We start from the raw sequence: 16,208 nt of genomic DNA, 5'->3' as shown, positions 1-16,208 counted from the left end.
GCATGACTTTCTTTAAACTAACAAAAAGGTCCTAGGGAAAAAAAATAAACACTCAGCCAAGAGTTTCAAAAACACAACCCCAAACACATTAAGCTTTTACTTTCCACTAAACAGATGGTTATTCACATGTGTTTATTGCTTCCAAATTAGTTTTTTTAAATAAAAAGTGAAAGTCACGTCTGGTGAGCAATGTTGCTGAAACACACAGCATGCATTTGCTTTTCCAGAAGAACATAGCTTGCCATAGCTAATGCACCCAGCTGGAAACTTCAATGCAAGATAAGTGAGGAATGAGAAAAAAACAGCAAAAGAGGAAATCCTGGAAACGCAGGAGTAATTGTAGATAGCCATTAAAGAAGAGTGACAGGGAAGGGAAGACATCATCAGAATGGGGTCTTCTAGGGCAGTAGGAAAAGATGCAAATCAGCACAGACAGAATGAGGTCCCATGAATAATCAAGGGGAAGGAAATCAATGGAAAAGGTAGTTTTAAGGGCAAGAATAGTAGGAAAGGAAGTCCTGGATGGGAAGGAGCTGAGACTGCAGGCAAATCAGCAGAAGTGGAAGTCTTCATGCTGAAGTCTCAATACAGCATTTGGTGGCTAAATCAGAGGTGCTCAAGCTTCCTCCCTCTCCCACTCCCGGACATGGCCCAGGATGTAACAGAGATTCTAAATGGAATAGGAGGTGTCCAATGAGACACCTTCACCTCCCCCATATATCAGCCAACATCCCATAACAACTAGAGCAATTGCTTATGAGGGAGAATATTAATATGGTGTTAGTTTCTTCTAATGCAATTTAGCAGCCGGGAACGAGATGACAGCCCAGCATCATGTGACCAACCAGCTCAACAGACTGTGATCAAAACTCTGCTGAACCTCCCTGCCCCACTGAACAGAGATCACCTTTGGTCTAGAATCTGGTTCTTAGTGCTGGATGCCTTATGAACACCTCTGATCGAAAGCATCAGGAAATGAGAAGACCAATGCTGGGGTGGCAAGATTAGCAGGGACCTGGTGGCAGGATAAGGAAAAACATTGTAATGGGAGTTTTGGAGCCTTAGTAGTTGTCACAAAGGTGATCCTGGAGGTGAGAGGCATTACCCAAAAATGGGAAGTTCAGTTCCACCTCTGAGCTCCCCCCATTTTCCAAGGATGTTTTAGAGCTGGGGGTGGGTTCAAGGCCAGTTCTAAAAACAACAACCAAGCATTGAACCAGCCAAGTGTAACTTTCGACAGAAAAGGTGCAACACACCTTTCAAGATCCATAGATCCTACACACGGCCATCACAACGTGGCACAGCTAATCCAAGGCACCACGCGCCCCAGAGCAAGAGCAGACGTTGAGCCAGTGAGAGACACGGTATTTCGCCCACTTTCTCTCTCGAATATCCTATTGCTCACATGGCTGCAACCACACTGCATCCAAGAGCACTGTTAGGCATTTGGGGTAGCGCGACTGAAGTCAACGGGGCTGCTCCACACAGGCTTAACGAGACGCTCGAAGTCGGTATTAGGAAGCAGAGGTCTTCAGTGGCGCCCTGAGCACCGGCCACGAGAGACGCGCCCTGAGCTCCCCCTCCCCGCTGAGCGCCGCGCATTTACACCGCGGGCGGAAAGCTAAGCAAGCGCGCAAGTGTTCGCCCGCCTCTGGGCCGCGGGGGGCAGCTGGCTGGGGCGCGGGGAGCGAAAGCGCCCGCCCCGGGCTGGGCGCAGACGCCCCGTCCGCCTGAGCATCGCAGCGCGGGAGAGTGCAAGGGGGGGCTTCGGATCCCGCCCCCACACACACACCGGGTACGTCACTCACCGGGCAGGAGCAGCCCGGCCGCGCGGAGCTCTCCTTGGAGCAGCAGCAGCAGCAGCGCCGCCCCCGCGGGACAGCGGCCGGACCCCATGGCTCGCGCGGCCCGCAGCAGGAGCAGGACGTGGAAGGGGAGGCGGCGGCGGCGGGCGCCCAGCCTGGCTCGCGCTCACAGCCGCCGCGCGGCCTGGGCAGGGGGCGGCAGGGAGGGGGCGCAGGGGGCCTGGCGGCGGGGTCGCCCCCGCCCCATTGCTGTCATGGGCCGCTCCACGGCCCAGAACCCAGAGAGGAGCTCGTACTGCCTCCTGCAGGCTCGGCCGCAACACGTACGTACCCCCCGCCCCACCCACCCCCCCGCAGCGGGAACACCTGCTCACAGACACGGGGGTAGATGTTTGCTCTCACCCACACTACAGCTGGAGAAACACACATATACTCTGCCTCCCACCCACCCCCTTGCACATACTCCCACCTTCCAAGCCCCCCAGGGAACCCCTGCCAGGGCACACCCCGCCACCCCCCCAAATTTATACCCAGCCCCCGGAGATTTGAAAACCCCTGCACAGTACGCTAGGTACAAATTCCCTACACAAGCAGGCAACCTGTGCAGACATACCGCAACTCCACTCCACTCACGCCCGAGTCACACTTCACAATGGGTGTGAATGCCACAGGTGCAGCTGAACTGTGGAAAATGATCCCACTCCAGAGAGAGAAAGATCGTCATCCAAAAAGCAATGTCTAATGCAGCCAAACCCGTGCAAATATCCAGCATATTCCATGCACATGCACACTTTACCCACTCATTTACACACAGATGAAAAAGCAGTGCAGTAGTACGTTAAAGGCTAACAAAATTTATTAGGTGATCAGCTTTCGTGGGTCTGTCCCATGAAAACTTATCACCTAATAAATTATTGTTAGTTGTTAAAGTGCTACTGGACAGCTTTTTTGTTTTGATAGTATATAGACTAGCACGGCTCTCTCTCTGTTACTGTTTACATACAGAGAGTAAGCCGTGCTAGTCTATACACTATCAAAACAAAAAGCAGACTCAATATTGAGTCTGTTCTGGTCTGGCTATGGTCTGAAGAAGTGGGTCTGTCCCACGAAAGCTCACCTAATAAACTACTTGGCTAGTCTTTAAAGTGCTACTTGACTGCTTTTTGATTTACGTACAGGTGTATAAAGACGCACTGCAGTACTTGCCAGCACATACCCCCTCATAACTGTTTTGTTAATAGTTTTTACTTAAGTCCTGACTGTGCTCATCAACCCTGTGCAAAATACAGAGGCAGAGACCCTGTTGTGCAGAGGCCCCCAGGCAGCCACTACCCGCCCCAGTCTACAACCCTTTTTCCTAAACCAGAAATTACTGTGACCATCCCAGAGCTAGGGTGCTCTGCAGGCAAAGTGGCCATGGTGTTCGGTAAAATTACCATTTTTTTTTTTTTTTAATTTCGTTATTCCTTTGACCTTTCTGTGCCCAATGAAGGCAAGAGGGCAGGCTGGATGCCTGTCTTCTCCCTCCTCCTTCCTTTTGTTTTCTTCCGAGAGAAATACCAGGCTGTTTCTAGTTGTAAGAGTGTTTTGTACACATTTGTAAATCTTCACTTAGTGAAACTTTCCCTCCATCTTTGTCTTTGTTTCCTTAATGGTAGCCATAAATTACCACCTTCTTTTCTGACCGGAGCATTAGGCTTCATTGCTTTTGAAATGATCAAAGTTATTTGCTTTTAAAATCCAACTAAAAACACCTATTGTATACCATGGACATTTTTAGCTCCAGTCAAACCCATCTATAAATGCAAAAATCGTGCACATTAAACACTTGAGGGAATCCTTCGAGTATATTTTACCAAGTAGAAAGCAGTGCAAAATTAAATTAATAGACATTGTGGCTGCTGGTGCATTGGGTTCCATTGCCCTGTGAGTAAACAATATTTATCATACAGCTTTATGCTTCCGTAGTATTGCCCATTCAAATACCTCAAAGTGCTTTATGTCCATTAATTTAAAAGTCAGGGGTTTGGCCTTTTCCATTGGAACACAGTCCCCTTACACCATCTCATTTTGAAAAGAAAATACTGCTTTGTTTTGCTCTGGCACCTTTATTCCAAGGTTTCCAAAGTGCTTTATATACATTAATGAAGTAAGTCTCCCATCACTCAAAAGAGAAAGGGGATAGGTGAAAACTTACCACAAAATGAAGTCATGGTTAAGGGAGTTGTTATAAGCTACAAACACAAGCAAGTCAAATTTGAAGGCACAATAAAGCAAAAGGATCTCATCTGTATGAAACAAAATAAAATAGACCATTGGAGCTCAAACAGAAATCTTAGAATATACTTAATACTAAAACAACTTTGGTGGTATATAGTATAAATCAGACATTTTTCTTCTGATTTGTCCTCCTTGATTACTTCTTTTTGGTTCTCTGTGCCTTAAATATTGAGTCTGTTCTGGTCTGGCTATGGTCTGAAGAAGTGGGTCTGTCCCACGAAAGCTCACCTAATAAATTATTTTGTTTGTCTTTAAAGTGCTACTAGACTGCTTTTTTGTTTTGATACTCCAAAAATGAAGCACAAATTAAGTGAGTTACTCTAAAACAGGGGTGGCCAACACATTGCCCGTGGGCCAGAATCCAGCCTGCGAAGTCAGCAACGGTGCCATTTTATCCAAGCTGACCAAAGTGAGCGTGGGGTTGGTAACCTGCAGCTCTGGAGCTGCATGTGTCTCATTAGGGAGCCTTGATGAGTTGGTTTCCAAGGCCAAGATTACCTTTCAACATGGGAAAATACACTATTTTCGTAACAGCTTTAGGCAATGATCTGCACTGTACAGTCCTCATATTGACAGTCATAACCATCCAAAATTTCAGTGGCATTTAAAACCACAGCTAGTAAAAACATTATAATGCAATTACAAACAGATAATAAGATTTTCAGGCACACACAGTTTGTACCAAGCAGTTTTATGGTGAATTACTCGTCAAACTGAAGTTCTGGACCTCTCTGCATCGACACAGGATGGACATGTTTGTCTAGGGCATTGTTCCCTACATAATAGCTACAATGAGGTAAAAGGAGAAGTGTTGTGGAGCCAACAGTTCCTCCTTCCATATCCTTTCACCTAGCCAAACTGCTACTTCTGCATGTAGATGGGGTAAAAAGAGTAAATAACATTTATACCAGGGATTCCCAACCTATGGATTGGGACCCAAACATGACTCATGGTGAGATTTATTAAGAGTCGCCAGCAGCTCAGAGCTGCTTGTGGCTCTTAAAGGAGCCATTTGCAGCTCCTTAACACTGCCACATCAAGCAGTTCTCTCTCTCAATAGAGAAGCAATTAATTACACATTACAAAGACAGCTTCTCCACCTTTGATATTCATAGTCATCCCAGGCAAGCCACTTAACAGACTGTTGCAGTAAGTAATTTGCATCCCTCCTTTCTCTCTTTTTGCCTCCCCTTCTGTTCTAGGTAGCTGATTTGTCAGTTTTCATTTTTTTGTTTGTATCTCCCCCTAACCCCTGAGTGGGACCCTCTCAGTCCCCCCAGCCCAAGAGTGACTCCCCCAGCCCCTCCAACCCCTGCATGTGACTCCCCCAGTCCCTCCATCCTCTAAGTGCGACTCTCCCAGCCCCCAAGTGACTCCCTCTAGCCCCTAAGTGGGACTCCCTCCCAGCACCTGAAGGTGACTCCCTCCCAGCCTCTGAGTGTGGCATTTAAGATGGGGGGAGTGGGGGAGGAGCAGTTTGGGGATGAGGGTCTTTCCCCCACCACAACTCAGATCAACTATAACAATAAAATAACAATTAACTATAACATAGTAATTATTTTATTATTATTATTATTATTATTAATGTATTTTCCCTTTTTGTATGAAATAACTACTATCAATATATAAACACAAGGGAGCACAATTTTATATTCTTGCCTCAGGTGCAAAATTAGCTAGTTACGGTACTGTTCCCCTAACCCCATTTTTGGATTGCCTTGGGTTACAAAGTCTTCTTGAATTGTCAAAATGAGTCCCCAGCTGGAAAAGATTGGGAACTGTTGATTTAGGCTCATGACAAAGAGATCCAAGAAAGAACGTTCCAAACTAAGCAGTCCCCACTGATGTAATGTGGGAATCCTAAAAACTAGGAACCTACAAGGAACTAATATTTGAACAGACATGGGGAAAAACTAGAGACCCAAATTATAGTGGATATGGTATTTTTGGTCTCCAAATATATGAACCATAGCACAAATAGTGAAACTTACAGTATGTCTTTGGAGCTCAAAGATCTCAAGTCAACAGCGCCATCTAGTTAAAGCATTTCATGAACTAGGATTATTTCCCTCTGTGGAGAGAGGGGGAGTGAAATTCACCTCACTGGAGATAATGCACATGAGCTTCCAAAGGCTAAATTTAAGTTTGGTCAGGCTGTCTGGAATGGGGAGAAGATTGCCCAGGAAAAGAGGCAAGTACCTTTTTATTTTGCTGCTGCTGCTAAAAACCTCCATCCAGGAAAAAGCTGTCAGAAAATCTTCCAAACAGCGAATAGTGAATTTATATTTAATAATCAATAACACTTTGTAATTTATCTTCATCTTTCAGTTAGTATCTTTTTCATAATTTGTAAACACCCTTCCTTCCAAAACACCTTGTATAGTAAATATGAAATCTTGAAATTAAATTCCACAGCCCACCCAGCTACAAAGACTCTGAGGCTATGTCTACACTGCATCATAAAGTCGATTTTAAGGCACTTAGCTCAATATTACAATGTGACTGTCTTCTCTGCAAACACTATTAGGTTGATTTTAAGGGGTGCTAAGGTTGACTTTCTTGCCCCACCCCTCTGATGCAGTGTAACGTTAAAAGTTAAAAGGTTGAATTAATGCAAATGCGGAAACACTGTTACTTTAAATCTATTTTACTGACCTCCAGAGGTATCCCATGGATATCCCACAATGCCCCCCAGGTGTCCATTCTGGCCACTTTCACTTTCATTGCTCTCCAGGCGCACAGGAAGTAGATAATAGGAAGCCCGGGAAATTTAATTCATTTTCTTTCTGACCAGCGTGGAGAGTGCACCTGAGGAGCACACCTCAGAAGGCATCACACCTAGCCATCATGGGTTCTTAGGGTTGCAAAAGAGCCCCAGCATACAGCCATAATAATATCCAGGATCTCATTTCTGTGTGGGGTGAAGAAACTGTGCTGAGCAGACTGCGAAGCAAAAGAAATGCGGACATTTATGAGAAGATTTTCCAGGGCATGATGGGGAAAGGGCACCCCAGGGCTGCTCAGCAATGCAGGGTCAAAATCAAGGAGCTCAGACAGAATTATCAGAAGGTGAGAGAAATCAATGGGCTATTACAAGCAGCTTGACGCCATTCTTGGGAGCGACCCAGCCATGCTCCCCAAGAGTAGTGTGGACTCCTCACGAGACTATCAGATCTCTGGTGAAAGCTGAGAGGGTGAGGAGGAGGCAGCAGAGGCTCATGAAGAGGAGGATGGTGCCACTCAGCAGATACTTGAGGAAGCTGATCGTGACAGCCCAGAGCTGTTAGTCACCTTGCAGCCAATCCCCCACCCTTGGCACCTGATCCTCTGGGGTCCAGCCATGCTGGAGAGGGCTCTTCTGGTGAGTATATTTTTTAAACTGCTACAAGCGGGTTGCAGCTGGGTTGGGATATAGGTTAACTTCTGTTGAACGTATTTTTTTAAATTGCTACATGTGGGTGTATCCCCACACGCCAGATAAGCACACGTTATGCCCCATTATGTCCCCCCGCACACCACTTTTTTCCCCAGACACTGGTATGTCCAGCACAGGATTTCCCTGCTTTAAATTTTTTTTTTTCCCTGCACAGGATTTATGAGGAGCCACCAAGAAAGTATTTTTCTGCACTTTACAGATTACTGGCCTGACAACACCCCCCCAAGCCCACCACGAGCCACTGAGACAGTGTTTTTCCATACTTCACATTTTACAGGGATTTGTTTCAAACCCCCTTAGCTGCAGTGGATCTATGCCCCTCGTAACAGCTCATCAGTATTTCTGGGGGTGATGCACTTATCCTTTCTGGAGCTCGCCACAAAGATCTCAGCCAGGTACTCTTATTTTTCGCCTGAGATTTTTAGGGAGGCCTGACTTATTACAGCTTCCATGATAGCACACCGTGCCACGCCAGATAAAACAGTAAGTAATCTGGCATCATGGCACCACACAGCATTCTGGAAAATTTTCTAGCCCTATGCTCACGCAGTATGGGCTTATTTTCTTTTTCACTCTTGGTTATTCTTAGGAGGCTGATGTCTCTTATGGCAACCTAGAATCAGCACAGGAAGTATCATTAGTGTTTGTTCCGTTAACATTATTGCACGGCTCCCTGTCCATTTAAATTGCCCAGGTATGCCCTGCCACACCACATGGCTGGCGGGCTCTGTCTTTCACCTCTGTGCAGCTGGTGAGATCTCCTGGCCCTCTCTTTTCCCACTATGCTGCTGGCAGGCTCTCTGGCTCCCCTCTGCAACCAGACAGCTGTGAAGGCTTAACAAGCAGCTGAGAAAGGTTTTTTTCTTCACTTTAAATTTTACAGGGCTGCTCCCCCACTGAAGACTGCCATGCGACTGATGGGCTCGAGGTTTTCCTTGTGCCCACCCCCACCCCCGCCCCCAAGTAGCTACTGAGCTGTGCAGATCCTGCTCCCAGACACTGGTATGTCCAGCACAGGATTTCCCTGCTTTAAATATTTTTTTTCCTGGACAGGATTTATGAGGAGCCACCAAGAAAGTTATTTTCTGCACTTTACAGATTACCAGCCTGACACCACCCCCCCAAGCCCACCACGAGCCACTGAGACAGTGTTTTTCCATACTTCACATTTTGCAGGGATTTGTTTCAAACCCCCTTCCCAAAACCCGTAAGACATCAGGCTCTTACCATGTCTGCAGTGAAATGACCTGGGTAACTAGTAGCTTCTTTTCTGAAGAGGTTGATTCATCGTCATCCTTAAGAAGCCAAAAGTGGCCTTGGAAAACAAGAGTTGCAGTGATTGTCAAATCATTCATTCTATGGGGCAATGCATTGTCTCAAACTTCAAAATTGTATCTAAAGTTTGAGTTTGTCTTCAACAGATAGCCTGAGTGGGGGAGACAAGGTTGCTGCGATGCATCACAAGAAAACATCCAAACAGGACCTACCTTCAGCAGCTTGAAAAGACAGACAGGGAACAAGACAAAGCCACTTTTGACAGGAAGTGAACCCAGCAGTTGTGACAAAGTGTGCTGCAGTGTCAACAAAACATGCTCCAGTCCAGGAACCAGGACTCAGCAGACCTCCTGGTGGCTGTCAAGGAGCAAACCAACTGCCTGCGATCCATGCTGGAACTGCAGAGGGAAACCCACCACAGAACTCATGGTTATGCAGCTTCCTCACCCTGTTGCCTGGCCTCCCCTTGATATTGCCCAACACCACCACCCCCAACTGGAAATCCCAAACATGGGGCAGCGAGGGCAAGGACCCCCAGGACCTCTCAACATTGCAAAAGGCTCACATGCCACCACACTTGATAGCAGGAGCACGCCAGATAAGTACACATTATGCCCCATTATGTCCCTCCACACACCACTTTTTTTTTTTTTTTACTGGCTTTGTACTGGGGAGGCAGAGTGGAAAATCTGGTTTTGTTGCAGACTGCATCTACCACCAGCAAGTTAGGGTGCAGCTGTGTGAATAAAAACTCCATATAAGCAGGCCACAAAGTACTTTTTAATCAGCCCTTTTATTTGTGGGAGAAATGGAGGCCGGTATTTGCCGGATGACATTGACAGGATCCACTATAGCTTCATCCATTGGCAGTACCTCTCTGGACAAGGAGGGGGGGTTGCAACATGTGAGGGAACCAGTATTGTTTACAAGGCACCTCCTGCAAATCCTTTTCCTGGGCCTGGGCCACTATTCAAAAAAAAAGGGCTCTGAAAGGCCCTGGCATCATCCATGGGAGGAGGCAATACCGAAAGTACCGCGTCATCAGGTGAGGATGAGAAAAGGTGTAGTGAGGAGTCCGGTCCCCCTTCCAACAGGGTCTCCTTGGTTCCTGAATGCTGAGACGGCTGTTATGGCGCCGAAGTTGATGGCTGTGGTGATGAGGAACAGTATCCTGACACCTTGGATGGCACTGACTAGGTGTAAGAATGGGGAGACCACGCTTGCCATGAGGACCACTGTGGTGCCTGGTCATGGTGGTGGGAACGGTGGTGCACGAATCACAGGTGAGGAGGGGAAGGACATGCCTTAGTAGGCAGCATGTCTTACCATGCAGAGTGCATCAGGCTAAAATGCTAGGAAGAGAACGCACTCTGGCAGTTGGAACCACCTCTTTCCAGGGTGAGGGGTCTAGCATCCAATGCATGCAGTGACCCCGATCATTCAGCCAGAAATGGGGAGGTAGGTGGCACCAGGGAAGAATGGTGCTGAGAGCCAGGTAGCATCAGGCCCAGCCCCAACGTAGAGTTTCCCAATGAGTGCCCCAGTGCAGAGGGTTCCAATGGGAAAGTGGTGTGGTGCCACTTCAGTGCCATGACCAACTCTGCATGGAGGTGGGATGGTGTTGCAGCCCTGGTTTTCCATGGTGCAGAAGCCTGTGACTGGTGCAACGACCTGGAGCAGTGCCCTTCGCACTCAGAGCGTGGTGTAGAGGGCAGGGTCATGGTGACAGAAGACCATCCATGCCCTGGTGTTGGTGTGGTCAGGGCCAGTGGAGCCGATGGCATCAGTTCTGAATGCTCGCGGCTCGGCACCGAAAGCACCCTTTTCGGTGGTGCCAATGAGGCTGCTAAAGATTCCTCCACTGGTGTGGCCTGTGATGATGGCACCAGAAGCCATGAGTGTGCTGGGGATGGGTCTGGCATGGGAGGGATGCTGGCTGAGTCTGTGGGACACTAGAGTCCGTAATCCTTTGGGTTTTGCCCCGAGTCTTTAGCAGACAGTTGCTCGGGGCCCCCGGCTGGAGAGAGGCTTTTCGCAGAAGTAGGTTTTAAGTCTATTGGCTCAATTCTTTCGAGCCCACGCAGTCAAGCTGGAGCTGTGCATACAGGACTGAGTCTGATGACCCTCACCCAAACACTTGATGCAGGAAGCATGGCAGTCAACCAGCATGGCTCCCCTGCAAGTCTCACACCCCGTAAGGCCCGGGGAGCCTGGCATGGTGGTGCCGCAGCAACGAAAAAATCTTAACTACCTAACATTTTTTAAAACAAGCAAAAAAAAGTCAAAGTGAAATAAAACTAGGAAAGTAACTTGGAGAAAGGGGAGCTACAGAAAACCACTAACTAATGCTATCTAACTCTGTTTGCAGAGAGGACAAAGTGCCGTCTACAGCTGAGGACAGTAGAGAAGGTACTAAGGAGCCTGTGCCACATGCGCATCAGACAGCAGAAGGAGGCACTACTGCACATTCACGGCACGGGGAAACCACCGCTACAGAAGAATCTCCAAGTGCTGGTGCAAGGACGCACTGACACCCAGCGGGAAGCACCCATGGGGACACTATTTGAAGAACTCCTTTTAAGTTACCCTCCAGGTTTTTAGCATCCCCCGTCTCTCTACTGAGTGCAGAGCTATAACCAAGTATGTTTGTGCCCAGCACAAAATATTATTTATGCACCCCCCTCCCATCGAAATAAAGGAAAGGCTCTAGTTTACTTTTTATTTCTCTTCAAGAAAAATCCACAAAAAATTCGTTAAAATAGTAATATAACAAATATATTTTCAATAATATTAGGAGAATATTGGTCCAGTCACAGGCCATTACCCCATTTTAATGCTGATACTCTGCATTTCTTCCCAGCAAGGGTTACTTGCAGCAATAGTACATCATTCCAACAGGGGACCTCGCTCAGTTGCACAGCTGAAATACAGAGCTCGTGAAAAGCAGAACAAGAGCTTAAGCAGATTCAGGAAGCTGGAGTCTGAATAATCATGATTTTTATAGGCTAAGGACACAACTCTGATTTCACATGTATGGGGTGTACTAATGTGTACATATACTTGCATGTATTTTCTCACATACATTTTTGAGCATCACTAAAGCAGTAATTTTCAACCTTTTTTCTTTTGCAGATAGGTAAAGCATTTCAAGTGGCAGTGCAGGACCCCTTGAAATCTTAGAGGCTACATCTACACTAGCAGGTTCTTTCGAAAGGTGATCTTCCGAAAGTTATTTTCTGAAAGATTGGCTTTCAAGAGAGCATGTCTATCAAAAAGTGGATTGAGCTTCTTGATCTGCCATTTCAAAAAAGACCAGCCCCTCTTTTGAAAGGGAGCATCCACACGGAGCCCTGGCTGTTCTTTCGAAAGAATGAGGTAGGAAATGAGCGCGGAAGGGGTCGCATGGCTGACAAGCCCTTCCGAAGCCCGCAGCTAGACACTCCCTTAAAGGGCCCTCCCTGAAACCCTCGCCCTGCATATGCTGAGGGCTGCGCTGCTACAGACAGCAGAGCAGACCTGATACTGGGTCCAGATGACCATTCACAGTGTCATGGATCCCCAGCAGCTCCCCAACAGGCAATTCTTTGAGGTCATAGTCCACCTACTGGGCACAGCACTCCTTACTACCCTCCAGTGCCTTTGGGCAGCCACCCACATGTCGCCTCTCTGCAAGCCACCTCCAAAGGGCAACGTCCACACCCTGTCCGCCACCCAATCTGATACCTGTAGTGCTATCATAGGAGGTCCAAGTGGTGGGACCAGCTCATGATGGGGGAGTGGGATGACATCCATGGGTTGCAGAACTTCCAGGTTGAGAAAGCAGATTTTCCTGGAGCTGTGCCACTGGTTCACACCCGCACTCCAGCACCAGGACACCTGCATGTGGCCCGCTCTCCCCCTGGAGAAGCAGGTTGCCATCGCCATATGGAAGCTGGCCACCTCAGACAGCTACCCATCTGTTTGGGCACCAGTTCAGGGTGGGCAAGGTGACTGTTGGGGTGGCACTCCTGGAGGTAAGGCATGCTCAAGTATCGCACCTGAAATAGTGAGGGGTAAAGGGGCTCCTGGGCAATAGGGGGCAGGGTTCCCTGTAGGGGACAGAGGAGATGGCCCTGGAAGCAATGGGGGAGTCCCTAGGAGTGCAACACCATGCATACACACCCTTCATCCCATGTAGGTCATCAGGGCGATCAACACTGTTCTTCTGAGGAGGGTCGTCCATGCCAGGAACCTTGATGCAACCATCACAGGATCGCTGCGCAGGGGTTCCCCAATTGTTTTAGTGCACTGGACGGGACCTCCATCACCATCCCAGCCCCAGACCACAGCACAGGCCGTTTTATCAATAGGAAGGGCTACGATTCTGTGGTGCTCCAGGCCCTCGTGGACTCAAAAGAGACACTTCATGGACATGGGGTGGGGGGGCTGGCCGGATCAAGCCTACGATACCCGGGTCTTCTGGAACTTGTAGTTCAGGTGCAGGATGGAGAAGGGGATCTAAATCCCCCTGCATGAGTTCCCGGTCAGGGTCAAGGATGTGAGCATGCACCCCTGCACCATGGCCAACACCCCCATCCCCTGCACCCAGGGCTCATGCAGCCCTACACAGGGCACATGGACGTAAGCCAGGAGCTTTTCAATGCATGCCTCAACCAGGCACACAATGCCGTGGAGTGTGCGTTTGGGCTCCTAAAGGGGTGCTTTAGCTGTCTCCTGATGCGGCTGGATGTTGGTCTCCAGAATGTGCCACCGGTGGTGACTGTGTTGTGTTCTCCACAATATCGTGGAGGGTAACCACGAGCCATTGCTGCCGGGGTGGGCTGCCGAGGTTGGCCCTGGCTATGAGCAGCCACCCTATGCCCCACGTTACCAGGCATATAAGGATGGGTTGGGGTGGGGTGAGAGAAACCCTCCATGACCATCTTATGTGCATCTGCACTGCATCCCATTGGCCATATTACCAGCCCGCTGCTGATTGGGGTGTAGCCGGTCTCCCTCTCCCCACACCCCAGGGTGCCCAACGCACACAGTATGTACCTGAGGGTCCGTTCATGAACTCAGGGGAGACTCTGGTCAATGTCACCTGGTTCGAGGAACCAGACAGGATGGTTATAACCAGGTCACCCTCATTGGATCCCTCCTCCTCCAATCCAAGCTCAGGCTCCAGCTCCTGGGGCTACATCATTCCAGGGGCTTTGGGCTAGTCCTCCACCTCTTTATTGTGCTCCTGTTCAGGCACTGCACTTTCCTGCACAGTGGTTAGGAGGGCTGCCTCCTTGGCCCCAAAGAGTTAGTCCAAGTCCTGCGAATGAGGGCACATGGTGGGTGCCCCCGCCCCCAAGTGGTGGCCCGCATCTCTGGCCTTCACATAGGCCTGCCATGACTTTTGACTGCACCTGGTCAGGGGTTCGTGGTGGGTGCCCCCATTTGGTCAGGCCTCCTGAGAGGCAGGCAAATGCCGCAACATTGCAGTGCCATCCAGTTGTCTGCAGGAAGACCTCCTTCTCCCCACCACCACCCACCCCAGAGGCAGAGGTGGTCCTGCACCTCGCCCACAGACCTGGGTGAGGCTCACTGGGGTTACTCTGGTGGGTGCCTGGCTCCTGGGCATGTGGATAGAGTGAGCAGTAGTACAGCACAGCACAGCAGACTCTTTGTGTGCTGCTGACTCGCTCATGCCTCTGCAGCCAATAACATGCTGCAGCTTTCCGATGTGGCCAGACACAGGGAACATAGAGCTCCGCTTGTGCTGGCCAGGGTGCCTCCGCACACCAGCTGGCCAGCACCATGGAGGGCTGCTCTTTCGAAAAGAGCAGACTGCAGAGCATCTACACACTTTCTTTGGAAGGAAGGCTCTCGTCCTGAAACGGGAGTGGAAGAGCATTTTTAAAGGAGCACCATGTTCTTTCTATATTACTTTTAAAAGAACATGTTTTATATGTAGACACTCTGAACGCTTTCAAAAGAGCACCTTCTTCTGAAAAACAGAGAGTCTACAGACCCCCACAATCTGCCAACCACAAGTTGAAAACTACTGCTGTATTGTAATCACAACCTTTCATGGGCCCCAAATACAGTCAGTGGGCTCCCAACAGAGAACTCTGCTTCAGTGATTTCATCACATGCAGAAGAAACACAAAGGAGTGGGAGCATCCCAAGCTGGAACAGTAGTTAACTCATTGCACACAGTTCCATATTTCCAACAGTGAACAGGAGAAGCTCGTGGAAGGGTTGAACCTAAGGCCCAATGCAAGAAAGGAGAACTAGGGGTCATATGGGGGAAGGACAGGGAGCAGAAACTAGATGACTATTAGAAATAGGGCTAAATAAAATCCCAGATTCAAAACATCCTCAAAACAGAAAAGATGATGTTATCTGGATCAGACCTTTGTACTTTGGCCCAGCTCTGTTAAGTACTGTGCTAATGATCGACAAGCAGGATAGCACATTACAATACACTTTCAAGGTTTGATTGCTACAGACAAAAGAAAAGAATTTTTTTTAAAGGAAGCACGTGTGGAAACAAGTCAACCTTTGCACTTGTTAACTTTGGTGCTTTCAAGAGTTTAAGTCCTTACAGAAGTGATAAGCCACCACCAATCCTGAATGGGATGCGTGAGTGACCCTTCTTCACCCCAGTAGGCTGGAACAGCCTATGGCCCACTAGGATTCCACCTGCATCCCAGCAGCTCCCCTACCCCTATGCATCTCTTGTGTATTGGGGCACCAGTACCCTGCAATGACCTGTTCCTCCCTCTCCCTCCCAGCTCTGCGCATCACATGATTCGTGCTCCATCCCCACTCCTTTCCTCCCTCCCAGAACTGAAACCCTGAAGCTGATTCATGCTATTCTCGCTCTGGGAGGGAAAGAGGGAAGTGGGGACAGAGTGCAAACCAGGCAATTCACATGCTCCAAAAGTTCTGGGGGTGAAGCGGTAGGAGAAGATAAGTGCAGGGCTCTGGTACATGTGAGCTCTGTGACAAAGGCAGCCAGGGGTGTGCAGGCTGCAGGTGGAGCCCTAGTGGGACGCATGCAGCCCATGGGCAACAGTCTGCCCAATACTCCTTAACAGTGTACATGGAACATAATGAAATGAATGATGTTAACCAATTCCATCTGATGCTGAAACTGTGGCTTTCTATCTCTGCGACGTAAAAAATGCAGCCATCCGTACCTTTTACTGAAACAATTATTAGCCTGATGGGAATAAGAAGCTGCCAAGAATGCCCCATTAAATTAATGCTGTTCCTCATTAGAAGAGTTGTATTGCAATTCTGCAAATAAGCTACATATGCAAAACTTCACTATTCCCAAGTTACAGTAGTACTTGACTGACGTAATGGTTACAAAAAAAAAAAAAGAGTAAACTACCTGGGTTTCCTGCTCTCAGGCATCGTGGTGTAAACTTCAA

At 48.5% G+C, this 16,208-nt stretch overlaps 1 protein-coding gene across 8 annotated transcripts in view; it reads right to left on the bottom strand.

Annotated features, from left to right (window-relative positions):
- The window catches only part of SCUBE2 (signal peptide, CUB domain and EGF like domain containing 2), a 68,562-nt gene extending 66,543 nt beyond the window's left edge, over positions 1–2,019 (bottom strand). For all 8 annotated transcript variants that reach the window (XM_074998918.1, XM_074998924.1, XM_074998920.1 and 5 more), the window contains exon 1: positions 1,809–2,019. In XM_074998918.1, the coding sequence (XP_074855019.1) occupies positions 1,809–1,896 (88 nt within the window). In that variant the 5' untranslated portion in view covers positions 1,897–2,019. The remainder of the gene's footprint in view (positions 1–1,808) is intronic.
- Between the last annotated feature and the right edge of the window lie 14,189 nt (positions 2,020–16,208).

The sequence above is a fragment of the Carettochelys insculpta genome, chromosome 6, assembly GCF_033958435.1.
Source record: "Carettochelys insculpta isolate YL-2023 chromosome 6, ASM3395843v1, whole genome shotgun sequence".
NCBI lineage: Eukaryota > Metazoa > Chordata > Testudines > Carettochelyidae > Carettochelys > Carettochelys insculpta.
Note: the sequence above shows the minus strand (reverse complement) of the source record. Positions and strands in the feature narration are given on the sequence as shown.